The sequence below is a fragment of the Ammodytes marinus genome, assembly GCF_949987685.1.
Source record: "Ammodytes marinus genome assembly, chromosome: 7".
In the NCBI taxonomy this organism is placed as follows: Eukaryota; Metazoa; Chordata; class Actinopteri; order Uranoscopiformes; family Ammodytidae; genus Ammodytes; species Ammodytes marinus.
The window spans coordinates 17019881-17044266 of record NC_137211.1 but is presented as its reverse complement, the minus strand read 5'-3'; the positions used below and the strand labels follow the sequence as shown (position 1 = coordinate 17044266).

At 40.2% G+C, this 24386-nt stretch overlaps 3 protein-coding genes across 5 annotated transcripts; 2 read left to right on the top strand and 1 right to left on the bottom strand.

Annotated features, from left to right (window-relative positions):
- Window positions 1-644: 644 nt before the first annotated feature.
- On the top strand, window positions 645-5235 carry ren (renin; the record flags this gene model as incomplete). Its single annotated transcript, XM_080030314.1, has 9 exons — window positions 645-721; window positions 1044-1191; window positions 1599-1722; window positions 2319-2437; window positions 2574-2770; window positions 3945-4067; window positions 4162-4303; window positions 4394-4492; window positions 5074-5235. 9 exons carry the CDS (start codon window positions 645-647, stop codon window positions 5233-5235), a joined length of 1191 nt encoding a protein of 396 aa, XP_079886440.1.
- Window positions 5236-8512: 3277 nt separating this feature from the next.
- On the top strand, window positions 8513-17749 carry csf1b (colony stimulating factor 1b (macrophage)). 3 transcript variants are annotated; one of them, XM_080030678.1, is made up of 9 exons: window positions 8513-8734; window positions 10098-10217; window positions 10305-10367; window positions 10482-10652; window positions 10871-11123; window positions 11211-11347; window positions 14202-14245; window positions 16893-16951; window positions 17070-17184. In XM_080030678.1, exons 1-8 carry the CDS (start codon window positions 8693-8695, stop codon window positions 16948-16950), a joined length of 888 nt encoding a protein of 295 aa, XP_079886804.1. In that variant the 5' UTR covers window positions 8513-8692; the 3' UTR covers window position 16951; window positions 17070-17184. The 3 variants fall into 3 exon arrangements, with proteins under 3 accessions (XP_079886804.1, XP_079886803.1, XP_079886802.1); XM_080030677.1 differs by lacking the exon at window positions 16893-16951 and having other exon boundaries at window positions 10104-10217; window positions 17070-17749; XM_080030676.1 differs by lacking the exon at window positions 16893-16951 and having other exon boundaries at window positions 17070-17749.
- A 1388-nt stretch (window positions 17750-19137) lies between these two features.
- On the bottom strand, window positions 19138-23685 carry fmodb (fibromodulin b). The gene is made up of 3 exons (XM_080031451.1): window positions 23631-23685; window positions 22553-23443; window positions 19138-19724 (listed from the first exon to the last, which is right to left on the bottom strand). The coding sequence occupies exons 2-3, from the start codon at window positions 23436-23438 to the stop codon at window positions 19573-19575; spliced, it is 1038 nt and encodes a 345-aa protein (XP_079887577.1). The 5' UTR covers window positions 23439-23443; window positions 23631-23685; the 3' UTR covers window positions 19138-19572.
- Between the last annotated feature and the right edge of the window lie 701 nt (window positions 23686-24386).

Genomic DNA, 24386 nt, shown 5'->3' with positions numbered 1-24386 from the left:
TATCTGAGACTTTCAACTGACTGTTCAGCTGCATTATGATTTTTCCCACTCCCACTTGTTTACGTGAAAATCAATACATAGATCGTGCTCAAGATGCTTTGAACTTTGCATGAGAACAGTCTGCAGGAGCTATGATTCAAGATGACTAAATTAAGTATAAGCAACATCTAGCTAAACTGCCCTGAAAGCTCAAGGCATCTTTCAGCCCCTATAAAGCTTCTCACAGTCCTGAAGACAAGGTGTCCGCCCTGCGAACTTCAGCAATCTCAGGACCCCTGCTTTCTGTCTGCAGTGTTTCTTAGGGGTCAGAGTTCAAACTCCTCTCTAGGGCCAATTTATCACAGGAGGGGTTGTGCGAGGCAGAAGGGTAGAGGAGGTGAGGGGGTCGGTGACTTGGTGGGGGTTGGGGAAGCCACTTGTTTTCAAGTGGTCACCTCCAGGAAAGCTCCCAGCCAGAGTCAGTAGTGGCCCATGGGTGAAAGCCCGGCGAAGAGGGACATGGTATAAAAAGAGTGGAGGCACCAGATAGCTCAGACAGAGAAAGGGAGATACAGACAGTGGCAGCTTGTATAGTTTCTGATTGAATAAAGGTGGAATATTCACAAAACCAGCCAAACCAACTTTGTTATCTGAGAGAATTCACCATGGCACTATTGATGAATTACTGGATGTCTTTGGTTGCTCTATTATTGACAGTGACCTTAAGCCATGCTTTGAAAAGGTAAGAAACTGTTTGCTTTTGTTTGAAGGAACAATGTGCTGTGGAATAAGGATTAACTGTATAATTGCATTCTCTCAAAAGTAAACCTGCAGACACAGCAGCCTAGTAAAAGGGAAAAGGGAAAACAAATGGGTCACCTGTAATTTATTAGAGGCTGATTGATATACTGGCATGATGCAGGCATCATTATTAGATATATAGCATGGAAAACATACTCAGTGGACGTTCGCAGGATTTCGTTGCTAATCAAGCTCCTGTTTTTATGCACCTGGTTTTCTGTTGCCTTGAGATTTATTTTCCCTCTCTTGTGTTCTGTTTCCAGAATCAGCCTGCACAAGATGCCATCCATCAGGGAGACGCTGAGGGAGATAGGTGTTTCTGCAGAGCAGGTGTTGACAGAGCTGTCCCAGACGAGCACAGGGGTTACCAACAACGGGACTGTTCCCACACTTCTAACCAACTACTTGGATGTGAGACACTTTAGTGTATGATTTACTCAAAGGAGCATTTTTTAAGACCTCTTGTGTGTGTCTAATGAAGGGTGAGAGTCATGTATACTGGATTTCCTGTTGTAATCTGGAGAGGCAAAAAGAAACTTTATAGTCTTCAAGGTTAAAGCAGAAGGCTTCATTAGTCCTCCGGGACTAGTATCAAAAACATCAGCAGATCTAGTTGGCTTTTAAGTAGTACTTTGAAATATTATTTCTGTTTGAGTCGTACTCTCATTGTCATATTTCAGAATCTTGAATTTAATTTTTGTCTGACTGAAATATTCAAGAAAGAAAAATTCCAACAAATCAAACAACATAGGATTTACCTAGTTTAAAAAAAATATTCACATGTATCATGAATAGTTTTTATGGTGTATTCCTTTTAGACTCAGTACTTTGGGGAAATCAGCATCGGCTCTCCGGCCCAGATGTTCAACGTGGTGTTTGACACAGGCTCAGCCAACTTATGGATCCCCTCGCAAAGCTGCTCACCTTTCTCCACTGCCTGTTGTAAGTGTCCATGTCAACATCATGTACCAGCCGGTATACAACATTTACTTAAAGCAGCAATAATTTATTTTGATATTTTTTTTGGCATTTTTATGCTTTTTATTTGACAGTGCAGAGAGACAGAGGTGAAATGGGGCAGAGAAGGGAGTGACATGCAGAGAACGACCGCGGGTGGGAATCGAACCCGGGTCTGCTGCTGGGCCCGACCCGGGGGAGGGGGGGGGACGCCCTAAGAAGAAGCTCTTTTAACTCACTGTGTACACTACCCTTTCAGCAACAAACTGTAGTCGGACACAGTTAGCGTCGCGACATGAACAAAATGAAGCATTTAGCTGCTAAAGAGCCAGATATTTCCCTTTGAGAGTTGGGTTACACCTAAAAACAGAGCTAATAGAAAGAGACTTTAGAACTCTTATTCACCAGGTGGCCATGGTGTAATGTTGCTCAGTAACTGCTGGACTCCATCATACACGTAGTTATTGCGTATTTAAGCAAATGTTATGTTCAAATAAATGAGATTTTGGAAGAAACATTGTTGATTAAAGCTTCCCAGATGCACAGTGGTTTCTTGACTCAAATGCATTTTGAACTTTTAGTTACTCACAACAGGTATGACGCCTCCCAATCCCGGACTCACATTGATAACGGAACCGGGTTTTCCATCCAGTACGCCTCTGGAAATGTCAGGGGATTCCTGAGCGAAGATGTGGTAGTGGTGAGTTCAAAATCAAAGTCCTTTTTTTTTTAAATAAAAAGGGCATTTTCTGTTTACATAAATGGTTTAATTTACATTCACAGTTTCCACTTCCAACCTTTGACTTCAACTTGTTTTTTTTTTAAACGTTTTGCAGGTTGGTGGTATTCCAGTTGTGCAGGTATTTGCTGAAGCCACCTCTCTGTCTGCCATGCCTTTCATCTTTGCCAAGTTCGATGGAGTCCTGGGGATGGGTTACCCAAATGTGGCCATCGACGGCATCACTCCAGTGTTTGACCGCATCATGTCTCAACATGTCCTCAAGGAGGAGGTGTTCTCCATCTACTACAGCAGGTGGGTCGAACTAAGCCATGCTCCTCCTCTAGCTTATGTCATATTTGAAATAAAAAAAACTCTATTAAAGAGGACCTATGATGCTTTTTGACTTTTATGACCTATAAACGTTGTTATGATGATTCATAGTCATGCTTAACCATACTAAATTATCAAATAATGACTTACATGCATTTCGACGTATTCCCTGCTGACCGTCTGGGGTGTCTGTGCCGAGCACTAAACACTATTCTAGCCAGTCGAGAAGTCACGTGTTCAAAGCGGTCTACCCTTTGTAACTTCGTGACGTTGCATGTAACTTCGTGAAGTCACCACGCGGATGTTTCCATGTATGGTAATGCTGTCACTTCCCTGTTCGCGTCTGCCTCGCGCCCTTATAGGTCCATGCTCGCGCTTCCCGCCACTGAAAGTGTTCCGGAAGGAAGGTAACCAATCACAACGGAGTGGGGTTTGCAGGAGGGGGGGAGGGGGGCGGAGATGGCCGAAGCACAGGCGGAGGGAGCGGAGATTGCCGAAGCACACACACTCAAGTGTTGACAGGACGTGCTGGATCGCCAAAATAAGAGAAAGAGCTTCCCGAAAATCTACATAGTTTTTTGTGATGTGATTCGTGTCAGGTTGCTCTATAGCAGTGTAAAACAAGAAATTAAGACCAGAAAAGTAGTATAATAGGTCCTCTTTAAATTCAGAATATAATTGGACGACAGGCTATTTAGCTGTCAACACCAAACTATAAATTATGCTGCCGTATATGTTGGTTTGACAGACGCGAAACAGCTCATAGACAATGTCAAGAATTAGATATTGAAGTGGGAAAAATGTGCACTTGTCTAAACAGGACAATATTTGAACTAAATTACTGCTACAAAGACAAATTGTTAAGGAGAGACAAAAATGAAGAACATCCTAAGATAGACAAAAATGTATATTTTTTTTCCTCGTATCTCCTTTACATACTACAGTATTTATTAGGCTTAGTTTTGTCCAGAAGAAACAAGATGAAAAATTATTCTGATGTTTTTCTTTCATCTGAGAAACATCATAGAATTGAGGGGGTCAGAAGATTTAACCTCTGCCGTATGAGTACTGTTTAAGGAAAAATCTCTCAAATGCACATCCTAAATGACAACATGCCAGTAAAATACTTGAATGGTGATTGATTTATTGTTTTCAGGGACCCAAAACACTCCCCAGGTGGAGAGCTGGTCCTAGGCGGCACAGATCCAAACTACTACACTGGAGACTTTAACTATTTGGACACAAGAGAGACGGGCAAATGGGAACTTTCCATGAAAGGGTATGGATCTCTGCTTCATAATGAATGCAGCATGTGTTTGTATCCATTCAGAAACAAATTTCTATAAATTTTCCATCTTCTTTCACTTTTTCAGGGTTTCTGTGGGGATGGAAATGATGTTTTGTGTAGAGGGCTGCAAAGCTATGATCGACACAGGCTCCTCCTACATCACAGGCCCAGCCTCCTCTGTGTCTATGCTGATGAAAACCATCGGAGCACAGCTGGATGAAAGCGGGGTATTTTTTACACACGCAAAATGAATTCCCACAATAGAAAAACAAAAAAGCTTTCCGTCATGACCTATGTAACTGTGTGTTGTTCATCAGTACAAAGTCAGCTGTGACGCTGTCAAGACGTTGCCCAGCATCACTTTCCACCTGGGAGGCCATGAGTACTCGCTCACTCATGAGGATTATATCCTATGGGTAAGCAGGATGATGCATGCTGAATCATTCATCATTGTCATATAAACGTCAAGTGGTGGAATGTAGCCAAGAACATTTTTCTCAATAACTCAACATAAGTACATTGTTGAGGTATTTGTGTTTTTGTTCATACTTCTACTGCAGCTACTAGTCACAAGCAAACCAACGCAGGTGTTTTTAATTATGTGGCTTGTTTGCACAAAGCCACGTATGCTGGGATTTATGCAGGCTCAGTTTGTACCAATACAAATTAAACATATTGAATTCACACAACTGGGAGAGCCCCTGAAGTTCTTAAAACTATTATTTTTGGCGTGTGCACCATTGTACTTTCTGTTATCACAAAATGTTATTGCTATAACTTGCTCTGCAATGGCACATTATGCATAATGAATACTTTAACTTTAGATACTTTTAGTATATTTCACTGATCATACTTATTTTCTTTTGATTAAGTAGAATTTGAAGGTTTTGCAGGTATTTTACCTAACTTACTTAACAGAGTGTCTGATCACTTCTGTCATCACTTTAAATATGTGTCTCTTTGTGATAAAACTGACTTTGGTCCTTTGTGGCTCCAGCAAACACAGATCGAAGGGGAAGTCTGCATCGTCACCTTCAGGGACTTGGATCTGCCGCCCCCTACAGGTCCCATCTGGATTTTGGGAGCCAACTTCATTGCCCGATACTACACAGAGTTTGACCGCCGCAATAACCGGATTGGGTTTGCTACTGCAGTCTGACAAGAACCTTAAACATCAACATCATGCTCTGTTGTCCTTTTTCTCTATCTTTGCTGCTATCTCCCCTTTCTCCGGTCGTCCCTTCAATTGCTTTTTAGAACTTGTGTTAAAACTAGATTGGTTTTATAAATAGAAGGGTGCACATGAAACATATTGCAAATCCTGCTTTATTATTATAATATGATATTTTGCACGATTGCACTGAACAACTTGCTCTAAACATTTATTTATAAACCTTTACTAGCAATTGCCACGTTGCTGAGTGTGTGTGTGTGTGAGTGATTGCTGATTATTTTCATATAGTAACAGAGGAAATTCCTATCTGTATTGTGCTGACGTAACAAGAATAAACTTGTTTACTAGGATTCAAATTCAATTTAATTTAGCCTTCATTAATGACTGCATTGTTTCCCTCCAAGTGTGTCGAATGCATTTTCTAAGGTGTTTTGTGCCCCCAAGGGAGCCTTCAAGTAATTTTGTAACCATGTAAGAGTCAAGGCTGAAGTTAAAAAAAAGATTGCAAAAGCAGATTTTATTAGCCACATAAGAACTCATAAAGAATAGGCATTGTTTTGCAGTAACTGTGTGTGAGAATGTTTCTATTTTTAGGTTTAAAAAAGGTTGGATGCAATTGGAAACACATTTATCTCACACATAGCAGTCATGTGTGCTGCACAATGTAATGCGAAACCTCCCTCTTCACATATATTGCGTCTGTACAGTTGAGCTTTATCGTAAATCACTTACAGTTAAAGTAGGAGATTGTATTTTTCTTTAGTTTTTCATCCCTAGACATTCAGGGGTTTCCTTTTATCAGATTTAAGCTAATCAAAAAAAGCTCTGAACTACAAGGTTACATGCCTCTTCAGGGTGATTTTGAGATAAACTCTACAAAGAAAGAAAGTTGTTTCTGCTTACTAAGCAGGCAGAAGAGACACACAGATAAGGAAACAATAATGGCGCATAGTCATCAGATGCTGTTGTCAGATGTTTTCGCATTTTCTCTGAATTGGTCGGGAAAGTCCTATCATGCTACAATGATGTGACAGTGAGGGTGTTGTGTTTCCTTGCTCTCACATCCATGAATTGTCTTGGTTTTCGATTTTATCTGCTGACAGCAGGTACTGAGGTGAAGGTTGATGTCTCTGGATTGAACCAACATTAGCTTACAGTATATTCAAAATATTCAAAATATGTCCCTCCCAGTATGAGTGAACAAAAACATCCAGGCCAAACAACCACTCTGACACAATCCAAAATAACAGACTTCGACATTTCATGAGCTGAGGTATGATCCTTGTACGTGGTTCTCTTTTCTATCTTGTACATGGTTCTATTTTCCTATCTCCAAGTCTGTTGTTACGCAAGTCATACACTACAAATTACATGTTAAAATAATATATATATATATATACATATATATGTATTTTACATATTCTGTTATTTGCTTTCCAAGAGTTAGCCTACATGAGAAGATTAATTTAACTTTTTCAATTTTACGCCTAATATGAGGCTTGAGCTGGCAGATGATAAGCTTGGCCGTCTCTTTCTGAGGCTAACAAAATCAGTCCAATAACACAGCTGAAGCCCAATATAAAATGTTATATTTAACCTTGGTTGCACAAAATGTACAAAAGCCAAAGTACAAAGTTTAAAAGCATGTTTTGGATTCACGGATGGTTATATGCAGGATTGTGTAACCCAGACAGAGAGAGGCTATAGCTTTCTTTATCAAGCTAATCGCCTGCTTGCGTTTAGCTTCATCTTTAAAGACCTACCTCACCGTTGGAAATATGAAGGTGTATTGAACTCCGAGATCCTCTGTAGTATACATGTGTACATTTTTTAGAAATCGGTTAATCCTAGCCTGAGAAAAGGCAGAAAGAGTGTTTTATGGTCTCACTGTCTAACCCTACATTTTTCCATGTGTGACATCACACATGGGAACAAGAAGACTGAGGAAAGACTGAGGGAAGAAAAACCTCATTCACTATATTATAATAGCGATTTTATAATGATAGAACACCGGTTCCGTATGGGTGAAGTATTCCTTTAACAATGAATTAGATACATGATATGTGTATTTTGGCGTTTTGTTGTGTTTTTTCATGTTTACTTTCACATTTGTCTTTTTACATTGTTTCTGTCTTAATTGTATTTTGTATGTAGCTTTTCTTATCTTATCTAATCTTACATAAATGTTCAGTGAAGGAAGGTTTTCACAATGCAAAGTGTAGGAATTCACTTCCTGTGTTCACAAATCACAGGCCAATTGTATATCACTCTCTCTCTCTCTCTCTCTCTCTCTCTCTCTCTCTCTCTCTCTCTGTTGCATTCCATTGATCTGTCATGGGAAGAATAACTCATCTAAAGCAGCCCATAAAGCCATTTGTGTGTGCGTGGGTTGGTGTGCATCCTTGCATGTGTGTGTCTGTGTGTCTGTCTTTCTCTCTAGGGTTAGGTAACGTCTTAGTTATAGTAATAGGCACTGTCTGTCTAGGCTAATGCGACTTTCTTTTGATGCAACGTGACGTTGTACGGTGGCGCTGAGCATTCAGCAAATAAAAACAAATCTCTCACCTTATCTAGCAAATAGGGGGAAAAATCATTATGTCGTAATTACGAAATCTTTTCTCATAATTACGAGATCCTGATGTCGTAATTATGAGATCCTGGTGTGCTAATTGCTAGATAAGGTGTGAAACTATTTTTTATTTGCTGAATGCTCAGCGCCACCGTAGCTTTGTTCCAAAAGGAAGAAGAAAAAACAGTGAGGATTCCAAAAACAGCATGGAACATCTGAAGTCTCTGACATCCTCTGCGCACTTCTATGGATCTCTACAGGAGTTCATTCTTTCCCATGTGCACTCCATCTAAGTATTTCATTTCGCGCGGAAAAGCAATGGGTCATATAGTATAAACAAGAACAGATGTTATCATCCCTCACTTCAAGCTCCATAAAGCTTCTTTTCCGGTAACACTTTACAATAAGGTACACAAAAAAAGAGTAGTTACTATTTTAAAAAGGGTAGTTTACCTTTCAAAAAGGTAAATTTACCTTTTAAAAAGGTAAGTTTACCTTTTTAAAAGGTAAACTTTGACATTCACACACACATGTCAAAAGGTAAGTTTGACATGTTGAGCAAACACACAACCAATTTGTCTTAACACATCTTCAGGGCTGCAGGATGCTGTGTCTTGTCTAACAGAAGAGAGGTGGGAGGTCTTTAAAAAGGGCTGTCAGTCAGCTAAAACAGTTAGTCTGGATTTGAACTCACTGTGTGCAGCAGGAGTACATCAGGCAATGCATTGAAGGACAGCGCCATATAACGAAGACGTGTCAAATCAACAGCAAATTTCTTTCTGTGGAGCGGAACTGAATATATGAAAAGGATTTATTTGCTTCAATGTGTCTGACTAAGGAGTCTGGTGTTTTCCATTGTCAAACAAGTACCAGATGACCATCCTTGTGTCAACCCTGATTCAGAGCAAAGCTAAGGTAGGTGAGAACTTTTCTATAATCATTACTAAAAATGAATCAACAAATAACCTCAGAAGAAGTGTAGAACATGCTTGCGTTACTTTCCTGACCTACATAGAGATATCAAAGAGAGCATGAAGAAAAAAAATCATGTGACAGATTACATTTGCATCATGTGCTCCTGCATTTGCTACATACCCATCACATTAATAGTCATTTTTATTAGATTACATTAATTGGATTATGTTTTATCAATCAAGTGGGTTCCTGTTGACAATCAGTGGCAGCCCTGAGCGTCTTTCAGCTCACAATAAGTATATTGTTTTACTTTGAGGATCACTCTTTTTGTCTCCTGTGTTTCAAATAAGATTCATGGTAAATCCTGACACAGAACCTTTGCAGGGACTGCATGAAGTTTATGAAGCCCGAAAGAGTTAAACTCCACAGCTCAGCGTTATATGAGGAACAGGCAACAAAGAATTACTTCTCTAGTGGCTTCAAAACATGTGTTTGTGTCCTAATATATCTCAGAAGTTGAAAAGCAATAGATAAATCATGTTGTATTGTTTCAGTTCAGTGTTTAACGGGCAACTGTCTTGACTGTTTGTTGCAAAAGCTGCATCAAAGTCCCAGGTCAAGTGAGTTAAAGGGATAATTATCTAGAAATACCCGTCATTGCAAGCATCTTGACAGCGATGTGAGAAACATATTTTTATGTTACATTAGCCAAAAGGTGCTTGGTAGCAGACATCATCAGAGTTTGTGTATGACAATCTTCCAAGCCATGGTACATGGCACTATATGACCATAAGTGGATCTTATTCAACATCAGGCAAGGTTCCTCTGAGGTCACACACACAGTTTAATAGCGGACACTGGTAGTGTGGTAAGAACAACCTGATACTCTTTCGTGACCCATATTTTAGAAGATAAACTTAAAAGAACAATAATGTGCAATGTCGGAAAGGAATGCTGTTGTTACTGTAAGTGAGCCTGTACTTTGTCGTACATTGTAAAGTATATTTTGGAGGTGAAATGTATTTGATGCACGATAGGCCCTCATACTGTTAATGGCAAAAATGAAGGGGGGGGGGGGGATTCCATTTAAATTGAGGATTAATACAATTCTAAGTAAACTCTCTTATGAAGAAAAGAGTATCCAGGGTCCGGGGGGAAAACTGTATCAGAGAGAGACTGCTGTGTGTAGTGTATTCATATTAATAGGTAGAGATAATATAAAGATTTGTAATTATGCCATTATGCTAATACATAAACTCCTTAAGCATAGTCGATTTAAGATTTCCATCTGAGAAAGTCAATGTATGTGTCAGCTTGCCCTTGAAGACTTGAGCGATGTGAAAGTAATGCATAGTTGTTTCAGTTGCAGGTAAAGTGTCTGTGTGTGCTTATGTTACTGAGCTTCCCTCTGACTATGGCTGAGGTCCCAGGTCCATGCAGACACTCCATCTCTAGGGAGCACTTACGGACAGTCAGGCATCTGGTAGGTGTTGAAACATATCTGGAAACAATGTGTTCATCCTCATTCATTTGGGCCCGTGCTGAAATCTCCCTGTTGTTGTTGCTGCAGATGGACAACCAGCTCAGAAGTGGGTGCTCGATAACCTACACATTCATAGAACAGAGAAGTCTGGTAAGATAACATTTGTTTTAATGGGCTGCTTCCTAATGTAGCTTTGGATTCAATATCTCCATTGCATTAATCTGGCTTTTGGGGTTTACCAACTCGTGTTCTGATATCCCACAGAGCAAATGTTGCTTTGTTAAAGCTGCTTTACCCTGGGTCCTGGAGCTCCTTACCACCCACTTCAAATATAGCCGGGGTTCAGTCAACGATGGCTACGTTCAGTCCCTGAGAGCGCTTATCCTCAACATCTACTCTCAGAAATGTGTGCCTCAGATTAATGAAGAGGTTGAGGTGAGTGCGCTTCTGAGTGGTGTACTTGCTGCCTGTTTCCCAAGACTGATTGATTGATTGGTTGATTGATTGATTGGTTGGTTGATTGATTGATTGATTGATTCAATTTATTTAAGACATATCATAATTACAAAACAAAATGAAAAGCATGAAAGTACAAAAAATGTTGTTCAAATGATTTCACAAAAAAAAAAAAAAAATCTTGGAATTTGCCACAGGATAAGCCAGAGGGTTTTGAGATGCTCTACAGAAGGTCTCCTTTAGAGGCACTGCAGAGGGCTTCAGAGGTGCTGTCTGTCTACTGGGAGCTGGTGACGATGAGCAAGGCACCCATAGACTGGAGATGTCAGCAGGAATACACGGAAGAAACATTTGCCTCTACCACAGAGATGGCCACAGAGATGGCCACAGAGATGGCCACAGAGATGGTCACAGAGATGGTCACAGAATCACCCACGCTACATTTTACAGGTGGGAATCCCGATCTGCTGGAAAATTCTGCTGAGGAATTACGAAGGGATGGGATCACAAATTCACTTGACTTGACCTTTTTTGCAGAAAGCTATGATCAGGACTCAGTGAAGGCTTCGTACAGAAGACCAGAGAGAGACCTGTACAAGCTCGGCTTCATCATAGCCTCCATCTGTGGAGGACTGCTGTTCATACTTACACTCTACTGTCTCATCACACAAAAGGTAACAGCGCTTCTGTTTTGTTTCCTGAATCATGTGTGCCGGATTAAAGTCTGAAATGCATTCCAGTCACAGCAACTTGACTGTGTTCTCTGCGGCGCTCCCTCACTGGTAAATACTGAGCATAACAGAGAAAGGTGGATGCTGGACTTGCTGTTTTGAGAGCAGACATGCTAATCTAAAGCAGCACATGCACAAAAGTGAGCAAATGCATGTAAGTGCATTAATGCTCTCACTCCTATTGAATACCTCGTCGTGCCATTGGCTATTATTTCAGTTAATGCATTGTTTGTCTCAGAGCAGTAGTAGTAGCAGCAGATCTTAAACTGGCTGAGGCTCACCTCCACAATTGTCTTCATTCATTACGTCTCAATAAAGTCCTTAACATAATTTATTTAAACAACACTATTTCACAAAATAAATCATAATTTTGGTTTTAATTTGTCAGTTATGTAAGCTATATTTCCTATCTATATCCTCATGTGGCTTAAATGTGTTCTGTATATGGCCAGTCTTGCATCTAGGAGCATTAGGCAACCACAGCGAAGTCCTTAGGGACCAACTCTAATTCTGAGGCCAGAGCTTGAGTTAATCAATTGTTCATGCATGTACTAGAAATGTATGGATATAAAAGGTTTGATGTATGCATTCATATGCAACATAATAGTCCTTCACGATTTGCATGCTTGATGTTTGAATTCGAGTTCAAACTATACTAGAACTAAGGGAGGCTCATGCCAGTGGCTTTCAATTTAATCTGAGCTCCACATGAGTTATTGAATGGTAAACAAATTGCTCTATTTATATTAGTATAGGGCCCTTTAAATTACATTGTTTGGCCACATAGGCAGTTCTACGGGAAAATTAGTGCACTAATAGGGCTAAGTTGAAACTGGTTTCAATATTGTGTTTGGCTTAATATCAGACGGACAATTACGTTTTCAGAAGGCTGGCTGAATCAGCGATGTATCAACCACCTGGTAGCAAGGCAATGTTTGCCATTGGTGAGTCCCAGTGTTTTGGACACCAAATGAAAAGGTGCACCATATTTTGCAGTTGATTCATTTAAATGAGTAAGGGGAAGATACATTCGCTTCTGGTCATGAAATGAACGAAAAAATTCTGTCCCCTAAGGGGGGCATGACAGAAAATAATTGAGAATCACTGCCCTAAGCAGAATTTGATTAGGGGGGCCCCCCTCCAATGTTAGCGCTGCCCAAATCATTGACTATTGTTAAATGCCATTCAGACACCCAGTGTTTTCTGCTATTGCCTCCAATGTCCAGCTGGGTGAAAATAGTAGCCAGCCGAGATCCCGACCCTCCTAGGAGGGCCCGGGGGTATGGCCCCCCTGGGAGTTTTTTTTTTTACTTTTTAAAGTGAAATGCATGAATCTGGCGCACTTTGAGAGGAAAATTAGGAGGCTTAATCTGAAGAATTTTGTATGAAAAAATAATTTGGAGACACTGTGTCGGATGAATTAGAAGCTATTGAAGAAGGACACATGGATTTTCCATAATAATATTAATTTAAAATGAAATAATATGCAGGGTCCTCTGGGGTGGGCTTCGTGCTCTTTTTCTTTATGGGACATATTTCTCTGTAATATAATGAATGCATTTAAATGATTTAAAAATTAAAATGGCCATATTACATGATGTTTTTAAAATTTGCCGCGGGCCAATCAATCAGTTTTGACACCCCTGTACTAGGGGTCAACTAAAAAAAATTAAAAGGGCCATATTACATTAACTTTTAAAATCAGCCGCGGGCCAATAAAAAGCGGGCCGCGGGCCGTAATTTGGACACCCATGCTCTAAAACATCATCTGTGTGTGCTCAGTGAGAATGTGTGACCTCAGTGTGAGTTTGTGTCAGTTGCTGTAAGAACTTTTCATTGTAAAACCTGCATTAGCCAATATAAGTTTTATGTCATTCTGATGCATGCACATTTACAGTACTTTTGTAGAGCTCTGAGCCAAACGAGCTGTGAAATTACTGTATGCATCTGGTCTATTACATTTTCTCAGTTTGTGTTCACAAAGAAATCCTGCCAGGTCAAACAAAGAAATCTGTTCAGTTGGGACAAAGTTGACCAATGGCCAATGTTTTTTGAGGCTTTGTTGTTGCCTAATCTTTATGTCGTAAAAAGCTAAGACCTGTGGGAGGGTTTATTTCCAATGTTAAAACTTTACCGTAGCTAATATCTGCTTGAAGGTCCAAAGAGAAGCAAAACACACAGCTCTTATTAGTACTCAGAGCCAAACAAACCATCTCTTTCAGAAGACCTGGAATTCCCATCACATCTGCACACTGGGGAACAGTGTGCCAAAAGACATGATTAATTTCGGCTACGACCCAGGCTGGGTCACCTCCCGCAGTTGAGAGCAAGGATATAGCTTTGTTTGTCTCCACAGGAGAAACATAATAATGAAAACATTTAATTCCCTGGGACTTTGAAGTGATACTCTACATTAAATGTATCTTCTTACTGTGAAAAGCGCACCTGCTGTAAGTTTGGAATACTTTTGAGTTTACTCAAGGAGGTCCATAGGCTGTGGTTCAGCTTGTTATTAGAGCAGTTCCAATGGATACCACTCATAATAAATGTGTTTTGGAGCGAAATAATGTTATTAACCTTTTCACATCTTAAAGTTTTACCGTCTCCTGCCCTGAAAATTGTGTGTTGAAACTCATATTTATTTGCCAAAATACAGCGACATACTTTTTGACATTCGCCTGCCTCCTATTCAGTCATCAGTCAGAACTCTAGCTGACTATTTGCAAATGACGTAGTTGCTCAAATAATATATGCCTATTGGTTGTATTTCATGATTTATTTTCTTCCCCCGAAACAGAAAACTCACAACCCTCACAGATCAAGATCAGGTACAAACTCAAGGTAAGAAAATACTGAACTACAGTGCGTTCCAAATTATTATGCAAATTATATTTTTCTCAGATTTTCCTAAATAGTCGATACAAATGACAGTCAGTATAATTTTCAAGTCATCAACCGTTAGAGTATGATTCAGATTTTATTGAACAAACCTCCCAATGATAACAGTATTTTTTTCAAAAATAAAAAACTCAAAATGCACCGTTCCAAATTATTATGCACAACAGAGTTTCAAAACATTTTGAAGGTTGTAAAGAACTAAAAATGGTCATTTGTTGAATTAGCAGAATGTGGAGGTCATATTTAGTGAAATCAAAAGCTATTTCAATCAAAAACATCTTAACAGGCCAAGTTACATGTCAACATAGGACCCCCTCTTTGATATCACCTTCACAATTCTTGCATCCATTGAACTTGTGAGTTTTTGGAGAGTTTCTGCTTGAATATCTTTGCAGGATGCCAGCATAGCCTCCCATAACTGCTGTTTTGATGTGAACTGCCTCCCAACCTCATAGATCTTTTGCTCGAGGATGCTCCAAAGGTTCTCAATAGGGTTGAGGTCAGGGGAAGATGGGGCCACATCATGAGGTTCTCTCCTTTTATGCCCATAGCAGCCAATGACACAGAGGTATTCTTTGCTGCATGAGATGGTGCATTGTCATTTATGAAGATGATTTTACTACGGAAGGCACGGTACTTCTTTTTGTACCACGGAAGAAAGTGGTCAGTCAGAAACTCAACATACTTTGCCGAGGTCATTTTCACACCGTCAGGGACCCTAAAGGGGCCTACCAGCTCTCTCCCCATGATTCCGTCCCAAAACATGACTCCACCACCTCCTTGCTGACGTCGCAGCCTTGTTGGGACATGGTGGCCATTCACCAAGCATCCACTACTCCATCCATCTGGACCATCCAGGGTTGCACAGCACTCATCAGTAAACAAGACTGTTTGAAAATTAGTCTTCATGTATTTCTGAGCCCAGTGCAACCGTTTCTGCTTGTGAGCATTGTTTAGGGGTGGCCGAATAGGAATTATGCACAGCTGCAAACCTCTGGAGGATCCTACACCTTGAGGTTTGCGGGACTCCAGTTGCACCAGCGGCTTCAAATACCTGTCTGCTGCTTTGTAATGGCATTTTAGCAGCTGCTCTCCAATGAATTTGTCTGGCAGAAATCTTCCTCATTATGCCTTAATCTGCACGAACCCGTTGGTGCTCTGAATCAGCCACAAAACTCTTCACAGTGCGATGATCACGCTTCAGTTTCTTTGAAATATCTATTCAGAATCAGAATCAGCTTTATTGGCCAGGTTTGCGTAAACAAACAAGGAATTTGACTTCAGCAACCATTGCTCTCCAAGTACAACATTCACTAAAAACTAAAACATTAAAAATACTGTTAAGTAAACAATATTACAAATGAACAAAAACTAATACACAACAACAATTCAAGAGATGGAAGAAATGGTGCAATCAGTCAGTTAGTGATTAAGAATGAAATAAAAATTAAAATATATATATATATACGCCACGGTATATATACACGGTCAGATTTAAGATTACAAAATAAATATAAAAATATAAGTACAGTGCAAGGCAGATCAGTGCAGAGGTAGTGTTAACAATATTTGAGTTTGAAAATATACATGAGGTACATCACAATTGTTAATGGACCTTCAGCGACAGGATGTGGGAGTTCTGAGAGTTCAACAGAGTGGTTGCGTTCCGAATCGCATACTCTTTCTTTTTTCTATTCTACATACTACATCCGACGATAAAAAGAATCTAGTTAGGATGCAGTAGGCATACTATCGGGACATACTTTACTCTCTTATTTCATCATAACATTGCTCCTTGATCTTGCCTCTTGCTTTTATATCCGTCGCATCCCCGTTTGTTTTCATATGAAGGCTTCGTCGATGTTACATCACTTCACGTGCGCACTGGATTGTGGGTCAGAATCGCCCAAATAGGATGCACTTTTCAACACTAACAATCTTGGCCGCATGAAGTAGGTCATCCAGGTACTTCTAACCATCCTAAATCTGGCCACAAGAATCGGGACATCCTAAATCTTTTTTCTACATACTATATAGTAGAAAGTATGCGATTCGGAACGCAACCAGTGACTACTTGGGGAAAGAAGCTGTCTTTGTGTCGGCTGGTTTTGGCAGGCAGTGCCCTGTATCGCCTACCAGAGGGGAGGAGGTTGAACAGAGTATGACCAGGATGTGAGGGGTCTACTGAGATTTTAACTGCCCTTTTCCTGACCCTGGACTGTTTTCATACCTTGTCCATGGTATTACACTATTTGACGCTTTCGGCAGCAGAGAGATCCTTTTTCTTTCCCATATTGCATGAAACATGTGGCCTGCTTAATAATGTGGAACGCCCTTCTTAAGTAGATTTCCTTTGATCGGGCTCACATGGCAAACTAATTATCACAGATGTATAAGATTGATTTCAATGATCCAAGGCGTCCTGAGACACAATATCATACATGAGATTAATTGAAAAACAAAACATTAAATGTTTATGACACTCCAATCCAATTTGCATAATAATTTGGAACACAGTGTATAAATTCAATGAATAATGTCAAATGGATTGAACTCATCCTAATGCATACCGTTGTCATCTGGATGACAGAGTAGAAGGGATGGGAGGAGGGAGAGACGTGCAGGTCATAGAGATCGGGCCACAGTAAAGTGAGTATCCTTTTAATGGGTTAGGTGGTGAAACTTGACTTCTTGAACAAACACTCATGTGGGCCTCAATTGATAGACTGCAGTGCACATACATCATGTGTTTTTTGCCCCCTCTTAGGCAAAAAAAGAAACATCACAGCAGCAGCAGCGGACGGAGCACTTGTGAAGCTGTAAATTTCATCCATCATGAACAAGTTTTCATATCTGTACTGTGTGTGTTCTGTATCATGCACACTTATTTAATCAGAAGCTTTGCTTTGACTGAGCGCAAAGATGGACCTTATTTGGAATAATATGCTATGTATATTATGTTTATTTCAGATATCTTTTCAAGTTTGCAAAAAAGTTTTATTTTTACACTAGTTATGTATGTTGAATAATGTGTATACATTTTCCAGAACTTGTAATATTACACTCCGACAATAATTATTTTTATTTATCTGACTCTATTCAATCACTGTACTGATAATAAAAGTTAAATCCTTACCAAATCAGACATATGTTCTCTAGCTGCCCATCTACCAGTGCATTCATATACGAGCCCTGTGAAATAACATTTTAAGAGCAGGTCAAGACTTTATTAAAGGATTAAGGTCCATTTATAATCTAAATTCTGTTTGACTAAACGCTCTTTATGAGGTGTCAAAAATGCTGTTATTTTTGACAAAACACTCTTTCCCACTGCTTTGGAAAGCACTTTACTTCCCCTCATTATTAGACTTGCATATCCAGTTTTATATCATAACAGTATGATTGTTTTTTAAAGACTATGGAGATTATACTGCTATTGGTCACACACTGAGCTGTTTTTATTTTCAGATAGAGAAATAATCCAGATAGAAATAACAACATTTCACTGCACATACTGTATGAGCCTGTGACAAATAAAGTATTTTGAATCTTTTGAACCAGTTGCTGCTGCAGCTTCACAGGTGGCATCTTCATTGTGCAATACGTGACGGGATTTGCTGGGAATAACGTGCTATTATACAGTATACTCATATGCATGCTTGACATTTTACCATAACTGGGTGGTTGTGGCAAATAACATAATACTATGAAGGGAGAGAGAGAGAGAGAGTCTGTGTGTGTGTATGTGTGTGTGTGTGTGTGTGTGTGTGTGTGTGTGTGTGCGTGTGTGTGTGTGTGTGTGTGTGTGTGTGTGTGTGTGTGTGTGTGTGTGTCTGTGTGTGTGTGTGTGTGTGTGTGTGTGTGTGTGTGTGTGTGTGTGTGTGTGTGTGTGTGTGTGTGTGTGTGTGTGTGTGTGTGTCAGGAGCCGCATCAGCCATCTTGACAAAACATTTCCACATGTGATCATGTGCAAATGTGCTGGCTTCAATTTTGTTTTTAGGGAACAACTGAGGAAAGAAATAAGAAACAGCCCCACCCAACTGACCCTGCAGAAACCATGTGCAGCCTCCAATACAACATGATCTATATAACACACTTAATATAGAGGCTACCGCTTATCAACGTGCAAGCCTCTGATGCATTGGCAGAAGTTCATTCTTTACCCCATGACAAAGCTCCATTACAGAACAAGGAAAGTATTCCTTTAACTTAATTCAGTGCCTTTCTGTGGATGATTAAAGGCAGCTGCTGGACATGAAAAGGCAAGTTGTCCTCAACAATAAACATGTGGGAACTGCAGAAGACCAGTTAGAAATGTCAAGTTTCCCTTTTTCTCTCTCTAGACTTGTTGCCTCTATGGCCTTAAAATTGAAGGAAAGAAAACAGGTTGCTGCTAAAAATGCATCACTGTCAGCATTTATGGGGGGAAAATAACAAAATAATAAATTAATTCTTAGATGAAAGATTCTATTCACACAATATTATATAATTCATAGCTTCCTGGCTAAGTGGATACAAACTGAATGATCGCCAATTCTCCTGTTACAAAACCTGACATTGGCTTCTCCCCAAAAAGTTTATATAAAATCACAAAAAGCTAGTTAACAGTTACAACAATAAGAGTTATAAAAATCTTAACCAACACATAAGTATCTTGCATGTTTTTCACTCTTTAATTGTATATTAAAACAAATATGAAGTATTTAAAGTGAAAGTATCCATTAGATGTAACATCTAGCACAATCAAACTTTACATATTAAATGTACGGGACTGTAAATATGTAAGAATATTATACCATATCATAAATTATAATGATAAGAATCACTGCTGCTCTACCTGCTGTTTTATCACCTCGTGCCACATGGTGGAGGCAAAGGTCACCTGCTCCTCACCCTCATGAATGACAGTTGTGTGCTATAACTTTCCCAGAGATGACACAGGCAGAACTTTTTCTCAACAGCTACAGCATATGTATACTTTGGGTGGATTTTTGCCAGGTTACTGGAATTGATAATCAAATTAGTTTGTTCTCATCACTCTTCTGCATTAATGAATATACAACTGGTGTACTTCTCCGTTTGACTAATAGTGTTTTTAGTCATTTGTAACAATAAAAGTATTTAAATTTTTTAAATAATTTAAACAATACATTATCTAAAAGTGGACTGTGAAAAATGCATGGTAAATATAAAGTGGCTGTTGACAAGGGGATGTATATGGGTGTTATGGTTGGAGCAAAACCATGGATGAGTTGAGACAAATTGAAGCACTACACATCAATAGAGGCAACATGCCGCAAACAGTAGGCAGCTTCAGCCGGAATGTCTTTGGCACTGATCTCATTGGCGTCCAAACGCAGCATTCTCAGCTTGGAGAAGTTTATCATGTTGATTGCGCTGCAGAAACTGCTCAGGGAGAACTCTGAAAGAAACAACAAGGGGGGAAAACTTGAAGTGAGTTGAGGACAGCTTAATACTCCTACTAGGACATTAAATATGTCTCTGCTGGAGGGCCGGAGTCAGTTCCCTCACTGATGCACTTGCATTATTCATGAAATTGTTGGATTGGATCCACATGGCTGAATGCACTTTTTGTAATTGGCTTCAGATAAAGGGAAACGTTCTCCTTTATCCTGTTTTAATGCACCTGTGTAACTGTTGAATTGGATTTTGTATACGTTTTTCTTTTAAAGTTTGGGTTGTTTGCTCAGTAGAAGGGCATAGTTTTAAAGACTGATACACACAGTTTGAAAATCCTGATTCGGCAGTCATCTAGTATTGATAAATGTCCCTGCTGCATGCTTAGTCCCCAGCCCCAATGTGATGTGCATTGTTATATCATTGCAGAGCGTGGCCAAAGAGCGACAAAACCAACTTAAAAAAATGGAGACAAGAGAAGTTTGAGGGTGTATTCACACATGCCGTGTTTAGTTCGGTTGAAACGAACTCAGATGCAGATTCTGCCTTCGGTGCGCATCTTTCAGGCAGGTGTGAATACAGCAATCGCACTCGGGTGCGGACCAAACAAACGCTCCGAGACCCAGCTGAAGAGGTAGTCTCGGTGCGTTTCCAAACGCACTCTGCTGCAGTTCGTTTGTGGTGAGAATTTGTTCGGACTCGATCCGACCCAAATGCAGGAGGCACTGTGCCTTTTCTTTCTTTTCTTTTTTAATAAATAGCCGTCAGCTTCACATTATGGGAAAGTGTTGTTGTCGCCATTGTTAGGAAGATTAGTTGTGGTTTGACCGGGAGCCCAGAACAATATATTACATTTGATTGAGAGGACGCGTAAATCAGATGAAGGAGAGGGTAGCGTCTCCCGCACAGTGCCAACAGGTTCACGCTGCGCAAGAAGTGTGTGTTTTTATTTTGCTCCCCATGTACGGGACCGTCAATACTGACCCCGTGTCAGTTTGGAGCTGAACTGCGCCGACCCAGCTGATACACAGCTTAATCAGCTGAGTGTCAGCTTGAGCCTATTCTTCTTGCGTGACGCGCGTCCAGCACCAAAAATACAGTAAAAATTATGTTTCACATCGTAGGATACAAGCCACATAACGTGGCATTGACATAGGGCTACACATTATAACCATATGAAACAACAATAATTTGATGTTTTTCCTCTTTATTTATATGTTAGATGTAGGCCCTTTTATTATTTTTAGCCCTATATTATATCAATGATATATATTTCGCAGTTTTAACTTCGTGCTTCCTGTTTCTCTCCACCCCAGAATGTCTGTCCAATGAATGAATGACCTCAGATCACGTGTGGTTTTGCTTCGTAATGCTGGTTCACTTGCAAAAGGGGCAATATGAAAGTGGACCACACCAAACAAAAAAAATCAAAAATCTATTTGGTCTGGACCAAAGCAAGTGCACTAGCGGACTTTCCCAGTGTGAATACACCCTGAGGAGGTTGACCTCAATAATGGATAGAGGCTGGAGGATGCTATGCTTTGAAATAAAGTTGGATGGTGCTTTGGAAAACAAGACAGCAAAACAGCATATGCACGAACTGGTGGCGTGTCTGAACTATGGGGACGGATTTAATAGTTGAGCTCACTTAAGGACACAAAATTGGATAATAAGATCAGCCTCCTTAAAGTCAAATACCAGTTACTTCCTTCTTGCTTGGAGTTTATTCTGTTGTCGATTTTTGCCCAATCCATTTGGTGGTGTTGGGGAGTTTCAAAAGAATACATTTACCACACACATTTGTGCCATTAAGAAAATGTGAGATTTATAACTGTGTAAGTAGCAATCAATGGGTGTCCTGCTGTGCCAAAGATCTTGACTATAAAAGTGAAGTAGCATCTCTTAAAGACAATTTTTGGGCATTGGCATGAAAGTAGCTTTTCTTGTTCCTGATTTTAAATAAAAGGAAATGGTCCGGAAAAAAAGCGACAAAACTGACAAAAGTGATGAAAACTATAATTAAACATTCAACTCAACTTTTAACAGTTGAAGACTGTAGTTTCATATCACAAGATTATACTTAAAAATATATTTTGTTCACATCACATTACAGTTCTTAGTGGTACAGTAAACATGACTTTTATGTTTCCTTTAAATATTTAAAGGTGGAGTCAGCGATTTTGATTCATGTAAAAATTATTTTTTGTCAAAATCAGTGGATAACTCCTCACGATCTGCTACCTGTCTGTACAGTGTGTGCGCTGGAAAAAAATTCAGTGTTAATACACAGCCTAGGCTCTGTAAACTGGTGGCTGTGGTGAAATGGGTAGGGTGGCCGACCCTCAACTACAGGGTAGGTGGTTCGATCCCCTGTATCCCCGCCACATGTCGAAGTGTCCCTGAGAAAGACACTGAAACCTAAATTACTACTCCGCTGCAGACCCTGCGCAATGACCCCCTTCAGTTCGACTGCATGTGTATGTTAGAGATGTATAGGAGGAGATAGTGAAAATTACATTTTGACAGTGTGTGACTTACCTTACATGTGTGTTAATTGACAAATAAAAACTTAGATTAAGATTAGTGTAAAGAAAGGATGTAATTAAAGGGGACCCAACCTTGGCTAGCAACATACCAATTTACAGAGCCTGGACTTTGTATTAACACTGGATTTGGAAGTGCACACACTCTATGGACAGGTAGCGGATCGTGACGAGATATTCACTGATTTTGACAAAACGTAATTTTGACAAATAGCATTCTCGAGCATCGCTGACTCCACCTTTAAGTAACCAAAACATTTCAAAAATCCTCACAAAGAGGTGTTCATACCTTTGATCTTATTGGCTTGTAAATAAAGGTATTCCAAGTTCCTATTCACAACTGGGATTTTCTCCAGTTTATTGAAAGAAAGGTCAAGCTCAACCAGTGTGCTGACATTGAACACATTGGATGGAAGTCCTTTATCTGTTAGTTTGTTGTGAGCCAACCGGACAAACTGCAGTTTGGGAAGCATGGTGAAGAAGCCGGCCGGCACACTCCCTATGTTATTAGAGTCCAAATAGAGCTGTTGCAGCCTCTCAGGGAGTTGCTCTGGGATACTCTTTAGCCTGTTTTTCCTCATATCCAGCACAGTCAGGGACTTCAGTCCCTTGAACACACCTCCAACATCCTCTATGGCATTTGCTTGGAGCTGAAGGGTGGTGAGTTCGGCCATCCCCTTGAACCAGTTGGGGAATTTTGAGATCTTGTTGTGACCGAGTCGCAGGTCCTTGATGGATGTGGGCAAGTTGGAAGGCACGCGTGTCAGCTCATTGTGATCCAATAGGAGCCGGTCAAGGTTCTTCAGCTTACTGAAGACATTCTTTCCGATCTTGTCTGACTGGAGCTGGTTGTTGAACAGCGCAACCCAGATCAAGTCAGTGGCATTGTCAAACACCCCGTCCTGGATGCCTGTGATCTGGTTACGCTGCAGGTAGACATACTTAATATGTGAGGGGACGTAGGGAACATGCTGAAGCTTGCGGTTGTGACAGAACATAGCTGTGGGGTAGGCTGAGGGGCAGTCGCACTCCAGGGGGCAGTCCATGTCCTCGGCCTGCCAGGGGACATGTCGCCAACGCCCTCGCAGATGGGACAGCCAGTGCCACTGGCTGTGATACTGGCTGATGCTAAGATCCACTAGTCCCATTATGAGGAGGAGCACTGCTGTCTGCATGATCACTGATGGAAAACCAGGGCAGAAAAATATAGCCTATATTATAAAGTTGAAATAAAGTAAAATTACATATAAGCCAACCACAAATCTGTCATAAACAAGTAAAAGGTACATGTTTTAACGCTGGTTCAGTAATTTAAGACAGATCTAATTGTCTGCTCCACTCTTTAAATGTACAGTGTTACAGTTTACCTACTCGGTTGGTTGATCAGAGATGATGCCTCCTCGCTTGCTCACGTTGCACTTGTCTTTCTCAGACTGAGTGGAATATGTTTTTGTAGAAGGTTAAATATCCCCCCCCCCCTTCCCTCTGCATATCTGCAGCCCCAGCCCTATAGACACCCACTCTCATTAAGGCACTTGCATTCTCCACTAGCATGTTGAACCTATACAAAATATCACCTGCAGCCATGTCAGTATCAATCCCATCTGTGAACTGGCACTCACATCTGCTTTTTAACAGCCTTGTTTTCCCTTACTATGTCATACCTTATCATTAGCAAAGCCACGTCAAGTCTGACTCGCAGTTTATTGTTGGATGGCGGAAATTTTGCTGATGGTGGAGGATCATGGTATAGACAATTAAATTAACCAGACTAGGCACTGTAATTAGTGGAGTGCATTTTCTTTGTTAAAAAATGCATCATTGTTAAAGTTTATGATTGTACTCTTAAGTTGAACATGTTTTTTTTGTCTATGTTTCAACATGTACAGAGCCTGACGACCCTGTTATTTGTTCAAAATCATCCACCTAGAACATTTTTTTCTTTCCGTGTCTGTTCATGCCTTCTAAAGGTGCACAATACCTTCTTCAATTACAGTGCTCAAGCTGTGGAGAAAGTAGAAATATGTGTGTGCTGGCGCCTGCAGATAGCAGAGCCCCATCATCCGTCAGATTGTCTTTCCGAATGGGCCTTGCATTTGATGTAATCAGAGCAGGAAAACTTA

Bases quoted from the DNA above. Each gene is read 5' to 3' on its own strand.
- csf1b (XM_080030676.1), top strand. From the start codon at position 8,693: ATGACCATCCTTGTGTCAACCCTGATTCAGAGCAAAGCTAAG. The intron at 8,735-10,097 runs GTAGGTGAGAAC...TAGTTGTTTCAG, and splicing joins TGATTCAGAGCAAAGCTAAG to TTGCAGGTAAAGTGTCTGTG. The intron at 10,218-10,304 runs GTAGGTGTTGAA...TTGTTGCTGCAG, and splicing joins TACGGACAGTCAGGCATCTG to ATGGACAACCAGCTCAGAAG.
- fmodb (XM_080031451.1), bottom strand. From the start codon at position 23,438: ATGCAGACAGCAGTGCTCCTCCTCATAATGGGACTAGTGGATCTTAGC. The intron at 19,725-22,552 runs GTATGAACACCT...TGTTTCTTTCAG, and splicing joins ACAAGCCAATAAGATCAAAG to AGTTCTCCCTGAGCAGTTTC.